Here is a 15562-nt window from a genome sequence, read left to right as displayed (position 1 = left end):
TTTTAAGGATATTTTAGTCAGAGGTTAAAAAAAGTCTCTGCAGATGGACTGATGACCATCTACTCTGGTTTTGACTTTAGTTTTTGTTTGTTTTTCATTTTCTTTTTTTTTTTTCCCGTCATCTTGTAAAATAGGTGTGTGGCTTAATACTTGCAAGCTGTGCTGTGACTACCAACCACTGAAGAGTTCATTAAAAATAAACTTGTACATTGTAAGGTTCTGTGCCTCATTATTTTTCACTTAATATTTAAAACCACATTTGATTATAAATAATGGGAGTGGGGCAACGTGATGAATTAATCAATTGCGAAAATACTTCAATTGACCTAACATTGGCTTATATCCACCTCAAGCTGGAAGTTGTAAGTTCAGCCTAATGTTCCACAGGTTCTGGTGGACACTGAGGCAGTCAGTCCCACACCAGGCAGGACCCTGACAGTAAAGTCCTGCAGTGCATACTTTGTCATATTTGTTTAAAAAGATGATTGACTAAACTATGAATGTACATGTTTTATTAGATGAATAAAAAAAGATACTGCTTAGGTTCAGGCTGAGCCATGACATTATCTCACAGCTTTTGCAGGTTTGTCAGCTGCACATCCATGATGTGAATCTCTTGTTCCACCAAATCCCAGAAGAGGCTCTATAGGAGTTACAGCTGGTTACTGGAGGCCATTTGACTAAAGTGAAGTCATTGTCAATGTCAAGAAACCAGTTTTAGCTGATTTGAGCTTTGTGAGATGGTGCGTTATCCTGTTGGAAGGAGCCTTCAGAAGCTGGGTCCACTGACGTCATGAAGGGATGGACGTGATCACAGCAAAACTCAGGTACTGTAGGCTCTGGCGTTTACAGGATGCTCAGTGAGTACAAAGTGTCCCCCACACCAATAAACCACTGGCAGCATGAACTGCTGATGCGAAGCCAGATGGATCCATGCTTTCGTGTTGTTCATGCCAAATTGTGACCAACCATCTCAATGTAACACCTGACATGTTTACAGATGGTCTTCTGTCCACCTCAGTTGGACCTAGCTGTTTGAGTCACAGTAGCATTTTATCATCTTGAAGCCGTCTAGTTATTGTCCTCTGACCTTCCACTGAGTTGTCTTTCCACAAACCCCCCGTGGCTGAGTGCACCTATAGTTACATATGAACTATCAGGATTTAATAATGAAGATCCAAGAATCTTTGGAACCATGACCACTGATCTCACTCTGACAAAACATTTGTGTACGTACTGTATTTATGACCTTTAACACTGCAAACACTTTACACATGGTTGGTTTATGAAAAAAGGTAAAACACACGTAAAACATGTTAAGTTTTAATTGGCTGAAATTTGTCCCGTAACAAGCAGGAGGTAAAATTTATATGAATTTATGAATTCCTCCATTTGAGGTGTGCACACGTGACGTTACAGCAGCTGTAGCTCAGCTGGTCCATGGACCAAAGGGTCAGTGGTTCCCTTCAACTTGCCTCAGCTTCTCGTATCGTCATACTTTGGCGTAGAAACTTCATTTAAAGTTTCTTTCAACTTTTTCTGGGTGGATCAGCTTCTTTGTATCTTTAATACTTTTTGAATAATCACAGTTTTAGTTTTAGGCAACTTTTGGAGCTTTTTCAACTTTTCCATTAGTGTGTATTGTGGAATGTTGGAGCAGTTACAGTTAGTGACATCACACACACACTAACTTTTCAGCTTCCACTTTTAGCAGCTTTTTTCCTTCAGTCAACTTTAATCTTACATAAACAAACTATACATTAGAACGTATGTATTTTTGTCTTCTTTCAGGAAATGTAACTCTCATAGAGACAGGACTGACGCTTCTTTCTCTAAGTGTCAAGAAGCAGAGACAGTGCCGTGTGAAACTCCCATTGGAGCCCATTATAACAGAGGTTCTGAAATTCTCCTCAAATCACAAACGGGGGCTGTTTTAAAATGGCCACCACGCCTTCATTTTATGGAGAATCTTCAAATAAAGTACATGAGTGTGTTCATTGAAGCCTTTTGCCGCTCACAGTTTTTGAATTTCTTCCATAGGACTAATACTTTTTTTGTATTTGGCAAAGTCTCAGTACTTTCAGAGCCTCCCTTTGCATTTGGCTCATAACTCAGCAGGCAGGCAGCAGTCATTGTCATGGTAACGGACACAGCTGCATGAGATCATGTGATCAGCCTCAGAGCGGTGTCCACACATTACCTGAGTTTTTCCTCCCTCATCATACACAGTGGAGAGACACACACACACACACACACACACACACACACACACACACACACACACACACACACACACACACACACACACACACACACACACACACACACACACACACACACACACACACACACACACACACACAGACAGACAGGAAACAAACTTTCAAATTAAAAGCTCTTCAACTTTTTTCAGTATAAAAAAAAATCCCTTCATTTCTAAATAGTTACTACTTCTTTTTTTCTTTTCACTTTAAATATCAACTTTTTACTTATTTACTTCCTCCATTGTTACGTTCTACTTCGATCTTCTTTTCTGAATTCAACTTTTCCTGGACTTATGTTTTTCTTCCTTTTATTGACATCTTCTTTCTGAAAGTGCTGAAGAGCTGTGTTACAGCTCTTCAGCACTTACACTAATTAACCTACAGTTTACATTGCTGAGATGTTCTTTACTCTCCAAAATAAAAGTCTTTTTACAATCTTTCATATCTTTAAATTTACCTATGCCTTCTTTTATGTCAGATATCTTGAATTGTTCATAGGGAGGTATGGGCACCTCTTGTTCGCCACTATATGTTGAATAATCTTTCAGAAAAGCACCCAGACACGTGTTAATGTAAAAGCAGGTCTCATTACCAAAGTAAGTCATGTCTGTTCTAGAAGAGGTGGAGGTAAAGGAGCCAAACCGAACAACTTTGTTTTTTTTACCAGTAAATGTCTTTTTTACTCTACGATAAACCTTGTGACAATTTTGTTGGTTCTTTTTAAGAATCTGTATGGCCGTAGTTAACCAGTAATAGAACCGATGGTACTGGAAAGTGCTGCCATAGATGTTCCTGCATGATCGGACGGCATCGTTGAAATCTTCATAGTATGAGTTTGATGTATAAGCCCAGATTGCTTGCATGTGGTTTTTAGTCAGATCTTTGTCTTCGTTGTGTTTCTTCTTGGTACGCGATGCTCTATCCCAGTCTTCTTGCGATGTTTCCCAACTTTCTTGTTTAAACTGCCTGATCTTTTTCTCCATCTCCTTAGTGCAGCTATCGAACATGTCGTCAACAGCTTCATTGGCCATGTTGAGTTCAATCGTCTGAGGTGAACCCAGAAGAATCTAGAACAGATGAGGGGAGGGAAGGGATAAATGTTTTGTGATGTGTTCAAACCATTTAAATCTAATCTGCACAAACATTAAATCAGCATAAAACACACGCAGTGATCACATCCGTCTCCTCATAGCTGAGACAGTTTGTACTGTGACTGAATTGTCTCTGGTTCTTTCAGACTGTGTTCTCACCATCTCTGAATCCATGAGGTGCATCCAGCACAGAAGCAGAGGAAGAGGAGCAGGGATCTTCATCTTCATCACTGCAGGTCAGAAAACACAAGTTTGTCATCATGTAATAAATGTTCAAACACATCTCTGGTGGTTTCTGTTGAACTTTGTCTCTGAGGACACACCTCTGCACAGGAACCATTCACATGCACACACACACTAAAAATCACACGATTTACATGTACAAATACTAATTTGAAAACTTTTTTTTGTTTGTGTGAATCTGACTTCTATTCAGATTAAAAACTCGGGTGTTAATTTAATGATTTACACTCAGCAGATCTTCATTCTCTGAAGCTGTTACATTATCACTTTTTCATTATATTTTTCATTAATATTCACTCATTTTATTATAGGTACTGAGTGTACATTAACTGTAATATCAGGCTGCAACATAAATTTGTGAACATGGTCTGAACTTTGTGAAAACACTGTATAATATAATATATTAGATTTCTGCTAATAGATTTCTCTAAATCTTTCACACTGCACCTTTATAAATGAGACATGAGACTGAGGTCAATGACAATGACTGAGAACATTGTCCACAGCGTCTCAGTCTCCGGAGACTGACTGACCATTGAAAACACCTGTGGCTCTGATGTGCTCACCTCTCCTGCATCCTCCACTCCAACCCCCGACAACATCCACAGGTATAAACAGTCTGAGATATTTATAAAATCTGACGCTAACAACAGACAAAATGCAGCTGTTATGGATTCTAATTTTTCACGCAGGGAATTTTATTATTTTGATGAATGTTATGAACTTAACCTCACTGCTCTTTGCCCCATAGAGACTATGTCTGTTCCACGACCACCTAAACTTTTTAAACCAAAAATGAACAAATGAACACAAGGAGAGTTAATCACAAAAACCTAATACAAGTTAGGACTACTGCTCATACTGAACCAAAACCCAAAAGTATTAAATGTGGATTATTAAATATCAGATCTCTCTCTTTTAAATCTCTGTTAGTAAATGACTTGATAAATGATCATCAATTCGATTTATTTTGTCTCAATGAAACTTGGTTGCAGCCGGAAGAATATGTCAGTTACAATTACATTATTACAGGACACAGATGTGGGGAACGCTACACAAAACCTGCATTGCAGGATCACAAGAGCACAGTGGCTCCATAAGTCTCAAATGGAAGAAGTCTGACACAACCTGGAATTGACCAGTTATGACTTTCATCCCTTTTTTATGTCTTTTATTGGAGAAAACCTCTGTGTTATATATCAACTGTGCAAACACTCTGTGTTTTAGACTCTTCAATTTCACCTGGTTAATATCATTCAGACAAGCTCACATTTAAGTGCTATTCCATCTGGTAGTTTCCCTTCCTGAATTTTAAAATCGCTTCTAAAATTCTGTTTTGTTGTCTACCAACCAGTGGATAGAGGGACTTGGGTTCTCGGCATCTCTACCCTTTGTGCCCCCTCTTGGGGTTTATCATCTTGACCTCTTCTTCTATCTGAGGTTGTACATTTTCAAAGGTTCTTACCTGAGAAGAGATGAGCCCGAAGCAGTGGAGTCTTTCAAACGTTTATTGAAGTATATCAGCAATGAAAAAGTCTTGAGAAGGGTTGTTCTCTAATTCTGTCCTAAGAAAGCAAACTCTCAACTCCAACTCCCTGCTTCTCTCTACTCTACTCTCTTCCACTCACTTTTCATATAGTGTTTACCATAGTCCCCACCCTGTTTTTTTTCTTTTCTTTTACGCACAGGAAATGTATAATTCTGCACATGCATCCTTTACTTAAGTGTGTCTTCTGCTTTCCATTGCTTACTTGAGCAAGTTATGCTCATCAAGTGTGAATTTTTTTTTTTAGCAGGTTACTTTCGGTTCACACTAGATCAGGTTAACTTGAGATCATGCAATGTTTCAATCATAGTTCATGCACCAAGAACATAAACATTTTTTCATCCCTCCAACAAAAGTTTCAGACTGTGAGGAACAGGATAAAACAAAGATTGAACTTTTTGGCCTCAGTTCTAAACGTTATGTCAGGAGGAAACTAGGCACCGCTCATCACCTGCCCAATACCATTTCTGCAGTGATGCAATGTAGTGGCAGCTTGAGGTTGTGATGTTTTCAGTGTCTGCCTGTGTCTACAGGAAGTCTCTTAGTTCTGTTTTCATGCTTTTGCCTGAGCAGAAAACACACACTTATTTCCTTATCAGAAATGGTGGCAACAACACGTGGTGAAAGAGGTGCAAGCAGAGAGCAGATGGTTAGGATCAGATGAGCTAGTGATTCTCTCCTGTGTGAATTAACTAAGATTTTAATATTTCACCGTAAAAGGGCATGAAGCTGTCCTTGTTATAGAGCAGGTCACATGATAATACACCCTGACGTCACAGTGAGCCTTAACGTAACCTGTGATGTAAATGAAAAACATAAAGCTCTAAAACAAAAAGCCACTGATGGAATTATATCATTTCTTTGAATTGCTAAAGAAAAGCAGCTGTAATTGTGTCTTGTGAATATTTACTGATAAAAGATGTGTGATATTGATAGTGGAAAGTGGAGATTTGTTCAGGATTTGCGAGCAGTAAAAACAACAATCCATCCGAGAGCTCTGGAAGTATGAAATCCACCACCAAATAACTTGTTGGGTCATGTAATTTTCTCACTCCTTATGTATGAGGACAGCTATTAGTTGCTTGCTTTCTCATAAAAAAGAAATATGATGAGCATTACCTGGATGAGATTTGGTTTATTAATTGAATTTTTATGAAGTCCAGTTGTTTTCCATCACCTGAAATCTCGAGACATTGCATTAACCAGCAGGATCAGCTCTGCTGCAGTACATTGATGATTTTATGATGTGCAGCCTGTCTGAGAAAGTCTGCAGGTTAGATAACGTGAACCTACTCACACATGTAGCAGAAAACGGAAGGAACATCATTGTAATATGACCTAAAGTAACCTATTTAGGTCATGTGATGACAGCTGAGGGCATAACCAACCAATCCACCAACAAATGATGGGTTTCTTGGGTCTGATGTCATACTGAAAACAATGGATTCAAAATGATCAAGACAGAAAGGCTCCAAATGTATTGTTCCATGGAAAATAACTCTCAGCTTATGGTAAAACAATTTGAGCACCATAAGCAGACTCTATGTTAAGTTTGTTAACCGGGGACTTGGCTTCATGACATCTGTTTTGTTACAGGACCATGATGGCAGATATCAACATATTTCTTACTTTTCAGCTCAGCTGGATCCTGTAGATGATGGATTATGATGCCTGCAAGCTGTGACAGGTGCAGACAAAGTGCCGGTTAGGCTGATCTAAGTCTTTTGCTTCCTTATGCAGCCTCTGTCTCTTATTCCAGGAGCAGAAACTCATCACCTTTCTACAGTGAGATGTCTGAGATACGATACAGTGTTACTTCACGTGTCTAACGTAACTGTTCATGTAACTGGATGTAATGTTCTTAACTCAGTTTCAATGTTACTTTTTCTGATTTACACAATCCCACCACTGGAGAGAACCAAGAAGATGTTGCTGTTGTTACATAATGTGATGTTTATCGTATTGTTTAGCTTAAGATGCTGAGTTTGTGGCTCATAGAACTGAAGACACAAACAGTAAAGATGTTGGATTTTAGACTTTTAGATCAACAATTTTTGAATTGTTCCTGAATCTGGAACACTCTGGACAAACAGAGTTTAAGGAATCTGATAACAATCATATTTGTTTTACATAATAATGTTGCTGCATAGCTTGATATAAATGTTTGTGTAATAACACTGACTTAGTTTCAGCAGGAAACATCTCTGAGAAAGAAAGATTGAAAATTCCAAAAGTTCTACAAGTTTTCCTGAACACTGATAAAGTTGACACACAGGTTAAACCATGTGTCAAAAGGGGGAATATTGATTTTTTTTTTTACAGCAACAATGATTTATCAAGAGTATTGTCAATGTTGCTTTATCTGTGTGACATTATTAAACCCACAGGGAGCAAATCCTCCATCTGATAAACCATTTGACCATGTGATGATACATTTCATTGGGTTGATGGCCAATTGAGAGAAGAGACATTGTGTTGTTATGACTGACATGTACTCAAAACTAAATTGGTACGAAGAAGAAGGTGTCCTTGGACTGAGGTTTCTCTGGTTGTTTTAAATTTGTAAATCTGATGACTTCTGTTGTGTGTCTTGTAATTAAAATGTTATCAAAAGGAAAATGGAAAATCATGTCTGATTACATGATTGCATTTTACCTAGTTATAATGACAACTTGTACTCAGTGTACTTTTAAAATGCTGTTCAAACTTTGTCTCATATACATGTTTTGTCTTGACGTGTTTGCAGTTATTGTCTAACAGCAGACCATCCCACACTGTGGTGACCCAGAGTCAAGGTGCTTATCAAAGTGCTGAAAAGGGAAAAGGTTTCCAGAAAAGGAGAAAAGGGCTGGGAGCAGTAGCCTGAGGGTGGAGAATGTTCTGCCCAGCAACAGAAAGTTATAAACCTAATGTGTGATGTATGAAGTTTAGAACAGCATAGGATGGAGACAATAAAACTCTAAAAGACGTCCTGGATGTTGAAGCTTCTTTACTGATTCCACTTGAGGTGTCTAAGACCATTTTTGCCATGACACTAAAGTACAATGTTTACGTAAATGACGTGCTGCGTACAGAAATGGACGTATGTATGTAGGTTCTCTAATATATTCCTCGACATGTTGATGCCTCCCAATGTTCAGTGAGTCCACTGATGAGGAGGCGGGAAAAAAAACTCGACCACGATCATATAAAAGAGGATTTGAAGCAGAAACTAAAATGCAGCTAATTGTTTGACTGATTTTGCTGTTGAGTTGCTAAATGTACATTGACTCTCATTGCTTTAACGTGAATGGAGCTGGTCTGTAAAACACAGATCAGCTGTTCACACTGGACTAGGTTTTGTTTGGGGGAACAAAGTCCTGCTGTGGATTGTGGATTTGCACAGAGGCCTTCTGTCCTAAAACCTTCTTTTCTCTCACAGGGAACTCGGAGGACAGTGTAGACGTTCAGTTTTCTGCCAGTGTGGTGCAGTGACACCTCATTTCCTACGTGAATACAGCGAATGTGGAATGACGTCACACCCTGTGAACGGTTGGGGACACGGCGCCATCTTGTGACCAGTGTGTTGCGTTACCATTGCCTGCTGCACTGGTTAAAGTGGGCGACCTGCATGTGTTTAGTTTTGCTAAATAGTTGTTTAAATGCTATATGTCAGACAGCATTTTACAAAGGTGACTTATGAGTTTGCGCGTTGTCCAGGTGCTTGGAGATGATGGATTCTGCTAATTAGTGAGTGTGAGAGCTGATCTGTCTCTGCCCTGTTCTAGAATAGTCCACTGTGAGCTGGGATGGAACCTGACTGCCTTTAATCCAATATTCTTTATTGTCATTTCACACACGAAAGTCATTTATATGAGTCAGAAACATACAACATTTAATGGTTGTGTGTCTCTGTATGTGTCATGAGCGTATCCTGCCGTTTGGATGATGACAGCTGGGGATTGGCTACAACAACCGGCCGCCATGGACGACGGAAGCAGGCTGCTGATGGATGGATGACACACGTTAAGGTGACGTTTTTTTTAATAGACATTCAGAAAACATTTCCAACCCCAGTGAAAATGACCTTCATGCACGATGCTGGAACTTTAAGCAGGACTTGTTCTTATTTAAAGTAAAAATGATGACACACAGCATCAGCGATGCAGAATGAGAACGTGAGGTCACCTGCGTACGGTTCGACTAACGTAGCGGAGAATTTACGTAAAGACATCGATGTACGTACGTCAATACGTCCTTTACGTAAATTGTCTTATTTTACGGAAATCGTATACGTCCACGCAGCGACAGGTTGGACTGTTTCTATAATGTGCAGAAGAATAATAAAATAAAATAAAATGCCCCTAGATTTTAAACTGACATGCCACATAAAGTAATAAACGAGCAATGACACACTGGTTCGATCCTCGGTCCCTTCTGTTTATGTGTTGAAGTGTCCTTGGATAAGACCCTGAAGTCACGTGGCTCAGGTGGCTCAGGTGAGCACCTCGCATGGCGGCCACTGTGTGAACGAGAAGCGACATTGTAAATATATATGAATTGACATTTACCATTTCGAAACATCACTGAACAGCGTCCTCTGCTGTCAGACTGACAGAACAACAAGGATTCATTCCCACTTTTACCTGTGCTCATCATTTCATCTTTTTTTCATGTGTCAGAGCTGTGAGCACTGCTGTGTTGCTGTGTGAAGTTTCAGAGACGTGTGAAACCAAACCTGCAGCAGGTAAGTGGCAAACAGCTGCTAGTTGGTGTGTTGCTGCACATTTTGTCTGACTCTGAAATCCAGAAACTTGTTCTCAGTCCAGCAACACATCATCTTTCAGGGAGCAGAGATTCATTACACACAGTCAGTGTTCATGTGTTTGTGGGGAGTTCAACATGAAACACACAATCGCAGCTGATCCACATTTTTATTAGATACATACTCAGACATGTTTCACATAGACAAAGATCTGAATGTCTTAGAATGTTTACTGGGAACATTCACTGAGCTCAGTTGTTAATTAACCTACAGTTTAGATTGCTGTGAGGTCCTTTACTCTCCAAAATAAAAGTCTTTTCACAATCTTCCATATCTTTCAATTTGTCTTCGCCCTCTTTTATGTCAGATATCTTGAATTGTTCGTAGGGAGGTATGAGCACCTCTTGTTCGCGGCTTTTAAACATTGGATAATCTTTCAGGTCTGCACCCAGACACGTGTTAATGTAAAAGCAGGTCTCATTACCAAAGTCAGTCATGTTTGTTCTAAAAGAGGTGGAGGTAAAGGAGCCAAACCGAACAACTTTGTTTTTTTTACCAGTAAATGTCTTTTTTACTCTACGATAAACCTTGTGACAATTTTGTTGGTTCTTTTTAAGAATCTGTATGGCCGTAGTTAACCAGTAATAGAACTGATGGTACTGGAAAGTGCTGCCATAGATGTTCTTGCCTGATCGGACAGCATCGTTTATATCTTTATAAAAGTATGAAGTATAAGCACAGATTGCTAGCATGTGGTTTTTAGTCAGATCTTTGTCTTCGTCATGTTCCTTGTTGGCACATTTTGATGCTACTTTCCAGGCTCGTTCCAGTTTTTTCTGATTGTCATGTTTAAACTGTTTCTTCTCGACCTTTGTCTCCATCTCTTTAGTGCAGCCTTTGAACATGTCGTCAACAGCTTCATCGGCCATGTTGAGTTCAATCGTCTCAGGTGAACCCAGAAGAATCTAGAACAGATGAGGGGAAGGAAGAGAAATGTTTGGTGATGTGTTCAAACCATTTAAATCTAATCTGCACAAACAGTAAATCAGCATAAAACACACGCAGTGATCACATCCGTCTCCTCATAGCTGAGACAGTTTGTGCTGTGACTGAATTGTCTCTGGTTCTTTCAGACTGTGTTCTCACCATCTCTGGGTCCATGAGGAGCATCCAGCATAGGAGCAGAGGAAGAGGAGCAGGGATCTTCATCTTCATCACTGCAGGTCAGAAAACACAAGTTTGTCATCATGTAATAAATGTTCAAACACATCTCTGGTGGTTTCTGTTGAACAAAATGTTGTGACCATCAGCTCACCGTTCTTCAGTAGCTGAGACCAGATGAGTCCAACAACAACTGCAACACTCGCACGTCCTACAGACCCGTTATATACATGTTGGAACAAGACACACACTTTGTCTCTGAGGACACACCTCTGCACAGGAACCAGTTACATGCACACACACTAAAGATCACACTATTTACATGTACAAATACTTCTTTAAAAAGTTTTTTTGTTTGCGTCTAATAAAAGATAAATATGTACAAGAATCTGACTTAAAAACTCGGGTGTTAATTTAATGATTTAGACTCAGCAGATCTTCATTCTCTGAAGCTGTTACATTATCACTTTTTCATTATGAGGTACTGAGTGTTACAAATGAGACATGAGCCTGAGGTCACTGACTGAAACACCACAGTTTCATGTTCACAAACCCACTGATGGAAACTTCCTGTAAACTGGTGCTGGAGGTAAATGTATTAAAATGTGAAAAAACTGTAAAAAAAAATATTCAGACACTATGCAACAATCTTGAAATGTAGCTCAGGTGCCTCCTATTTCTTGCTTGTTGTGGACATGTTTTTTACTTAGCTGGACTCCACCTGTGGTAAATTAAACTAAATGGACATGATTTGGAAAGACACACCTCACTATAGAAGGTCTCAAAGCTCACAACGCTACTGTATCAGAGCAAAAGCCACGAGGTCAAAGTTACTGCCTGTGGAAAACAAAGTTACTGCCTGTGGAAAACAAAGTTACTGCCTGCCTCAGAAACAGCATTATTACAGGACACAGATGTGGGGAAGGCTACAGCCAAAGTGAGCTATCAGGGAAGTAGGACCTTCAACCAAGAACCTGATGGTCACTTTGACTGAGCAAAGTTCCAAAAGAACAAGCATCACTGCAGCCCTCCACCAGTCCAGGCTCTTTCACAGAGTGGCTTGGTGGAAGCTTCACTTCAGTGTAAAACATGAAAACCAGTTTGGAGTTTACAAAAAAAGCAGCTGAAGGACTGTGGAAGCACCTTCAATTCCCAAGGTCAACCTGGAATTGACCGGTTATGACTTTCATCCCTTTTTTATGTCTTTTATTGGAGAAAACCTCTGTGTTATATATCAACTGTGCAAACACTCTGTGTTTTAGACTCTTCAATTTCACCTGGTTAATATCATTCAGACAAGCTCACATTTAAGTGCTATTCCATCTGGTAGTTTCCCTTCCTGAATTTTAAAATCGCTTCTAAAATTCTGTTTTGTTGTCTACCAACCAGTGGATAGAGGGACTTGGGTTCTCGGCATCTCTGCCCTTTGTGCCCCCTCTTGGGGTTTATCATCTTGACCTCTTCTTCTATCTGAGGTTGTACATTTTCAAAGCTTCTTACCTGAGAAGAGATGAGCCCAAAGCAGTGGAGTCTTTCAAATGTTTATTGAAGAATATCAGCAATGAAAAAGTCTTCAGAAGGGTTGTTCTCTAATTCTGTCCTAAGAAAGCAAACTCTCAACTCCAACTCCCTGCTTCTCTCTACTCTACTCTCTTCCACTCACTTTTCATATAGTGTTTACCATAGTCCCCACCCTGTTTTTTTTTTTTTTTTTGTCTTTTATGCACAGGAAATGTATAATTCTGCACATGCATCCTTTACTTAAGTGTGTCTTCTGCTTTCCATTGCTTACTTGAGCAAGTTATGCTCATCAAGTGTGAATTTTTTTTTTTAGCAGGTTACTTTCGGTTCACACTAGATCAGGTTAACTTGAGATCATGCAATGTTTCAATCATAGTTCATACACCAAGAACATAAACATTTTTCCATCCCTTCAACAGAAGTTTCAGACTGTGAGGAACAGGATAAAACAAAGATTGAACTTTTTGGCCTCAGTTCTAAACGTTATGTCAGGAGGAAACTAGGCACCGCTCATCACCTGCCCAATACCATTTCTGCAGTGATGCAATGTAGTGGCAGCTTGAGGTTGTGATGTTTTCAGTGTCTGCCTGTGTCTACAGGAAGTCTCTTAGTTCTGTTTTCATGCTTTTGCCTGAGCAGAAAACACACACTTATTTCCTTATCAGAAATGGTGGCAACAACACGTGGTGAAAGAGGTGCAAGCAGAGAGCAGATGGTTAGGATCAGATGAGCTAGTGATTCTCTCCTGTGTGAATTAACTAAGATTTTAATATTTCACCGTAAAAGGGCATGAAGCTGTCCTTGTTATAGAGCAGGTCACATGATAATACACCCTGACGTCACAGTGAGCCTTAACGTAACCTGTGATGTAAATGAAAAACATAAAGCTCTAAAACAAAAAGCCACTGATGGAATTATATCATTTCTTTGAATTGCTAAAGAAAAGCAGCTGTAATTGTGTCTTGTGAATATTTACTGATAAAAGATGTGTGATATTGATAGTGGAAAGTGGAGATTTGTTCAGGATTTGCGAGCAGTAAAAACAACAATCCATCCGAGAGCTCTGGAAGTATGAAATCCACCACCAAATAACTTGTTGGGTCATGTAATTTTCTCACTCCTTATGTATGAGGACAGCTATTAGTTGCTTGCTTTCTCATAAAAAAGAAATATGATGAGCATTACCTGGATGAGATTTGGTTTATTAATTGAATTTTTATGAAGTCCAGTTGTTTTCCATCACCTGAAATCTCGAGACATTGCATTAACCAGCAGGATCAGCTCTGCTGCAGTACATTGATGATTTTATGATGTGCAGCCTGTCTGAGAAAGTCTGCAGGTTAGATAACGTGAACCTACTCACACATGTAGCAGAAAACGGAAGGAACATCATTGTAATATGACCTAAAGTAACCTATTTAGGTCATGTGATGACAGCTGAGGGCATAACCAACCAATCCACCAACAAATGATGGGTTTCTTGGGTCTGATGTCATACTGAAAACAATGGATTCAAAATGATCAAGACAGAAAGGCTCCAAATGTATTGTTCCATGGAAAATAACTCTCAGCTTATGGTAAAACAATTTGAGCACCATAAGCAGACTCTATGTTAAGTTTGTTAACCGGGGACTTGGCTTCATGACATCTGTTTTGTTACAGGACCATGATGGCAGATATCAACATATTTCTTACTTTTCAGCTCAGCTGGATCCTGTAGATGATGGATTATGATGCCTGCAAGCTGTGACAGGTGCAGACAAAGTGCCGGTTAGGCTGATCTAAGTCTTTTGCTTCCTTATGCAGCCTCTGTCTCTTATTCCAGGAGCAGAAACTCATCACCTTTCTACAGTGAGATGTCTGAGATACGATACAGTGTTACTTCACGTGTCTAACGTAACTGTTCATGTAACTGGATGTAATGTTCTTAACTCAGTTTCAATGTTACTTTTTCTGATTTACACAATCCCACCACTGGAGAGAACCAAGAAGATGTTGCTGTTGTTACATAATGTGATGTTTATCGTATTGTTTAGCTTAAGATGCTGAGTTTGTGGCTCATAGAACTGAAGACACAAACAGTAAAGATGTTGGATTTTAGACTTTTAGATCAACAATTTTTGAATTGTTCCTGAATCTGGAACACTCTGGACAAACAGAGTTTAAGGAATCTGATAACAATCATATTTGTTTTACATAATAATGTTGCTGCATAGCTTGATATAAATGTTTGTGTAATAACACTGACTTAGTTTCAGCAGGAAACATCTCTGAGAAAGAAAGATTGAAAATTCCAAAAGTTCTACAAGTTTTCCTGAACACTGATAAAGTTGACACACAGGTTAAACCATGTGTCAAAAGGGGGAATATTGATTTTTTTTTTTACAGCAACAATGATTTATCAAGAGTATTGTCAATGTTGCTTTATCTGTGTGACATTATTAAACCCACAGGGAGCAAATCCTCCATCTGATAAACCATTTGACCATGTGATGATACATTTCATTGGGTTGATGGCCAATTGAGAGAAGAGACATTGTGTTGTTATGACTGACATGTACTCAAAACTAAATTGGTACGAAGAAGAAGGTGTCCTTGGACTGAGGTTTCTCTGGTTGTTTTAAATTTGTAAATCTGATGACTTCTGTTGTGTGTCTTGTAATTAAAATGTTATCAAAAGGAAAATGGAAAATCATGTCTGATTACATGATTGCATTTTACCTAGTTATAATGACAACTTGTACTCAGTGTACTTTTAAAATGCTGTTCAAACTTTGTCTCATATACATGTTTTGTCTTGACGTGTTTGCAGTTATTGTCTAACAGCAGACCATCCCACACTGTGGTGACCCAGAGTCAAGGTGCTTATCAAAGTGCTGAAAAGGGAAAAGGTTTCCAGAAAAGGAGAAAAGGGCTGGGAGCAGTAGCCTGAGGGTGGAGAATGTTCTGCCCAGCAACAGAAAGTTATAAACCTAATGTGTGATGTATGAAG

At 39.2% G+C, this 15562-nt stretch overlaps 1 protein-coding gene and 1 long non-coding RNA gene across 4 annotated transcripts; one reads left to right on the top strand and one right to left on the bottom strand.

Annotated features, from left to right (window-relative positions):
• Window positions 1-42: 42 nt before the first annotated feature.
• Window positions 43-14043, bottom strand: LOC137106866 (erythroblast NAD(P)(+)--arginine ADP-ribosyltransferase-like). Of its 3 annotated transcripts, none has more exons than XR_010912030.1 (3): window positions 12550-14043; window positions 3515-3585; window positions 43-3331 (listed from the first exon to the last, which is right to left on the bottom strand). XR_010912030.1 is itself a non-coding variant. In XM_067490869.1 (3 exons), exons 2-3 carry the CDS (start codon window positions 11101-11103, stop codon window positions 10140-10142), a joined length of 783 nt encoding a protein of 260 aa, XP_067346970.1. In that variant the 5' UTR covers window positions 11104-11105; window positions 12550-14041; the 3' UTR covers window positions 10045-10139. The 3 variants fall into 3 exon arrangements, 1 of the variants encoding a protein (XP_067346970.1); XR_010912029.1 differs by lacking the exon at window positions 12550-14043 and adding an exon at window positions 5064-5247; XM_067490869.1 differs by lacking the exons at window positions 43-3331; window positions 3515-3585 and adding exons at window positions 10045-10853; window positions 11035-11105 and having other exon boundaries at window positions 12550-14041.
• LOC137106867 (uncharacterized) lies at window positions 8379-11096 on the top strand. Its single transcript, XR_010912031.1, has 3 exons — window positions 8379-9870; window positions 10778-10928; window positions 11022-11096. It is a non-coding gene; the product is annotated as an uncharacterized lncRNA (long non-coding RNA).
• Window positions 14044-15562: the final 1519 nt, after the last annotated feature.

This window comes from Channa argus, chromosome 21, assembly GCF_033026475.1.
Source record: "Channa argus isolate prfri chromosome 21, Channa argus male v1.0, whole genome shotgun sequence".
NCBI classification, from domain to species: Eukaryota; Metazoa; Chordata; class Actinopteri; order Anabantiformes; family Channidae; genus Channa; species Channa argus.
This window is presented reverse-complemented; position numbering and strand designations above follow the sequence as displayed.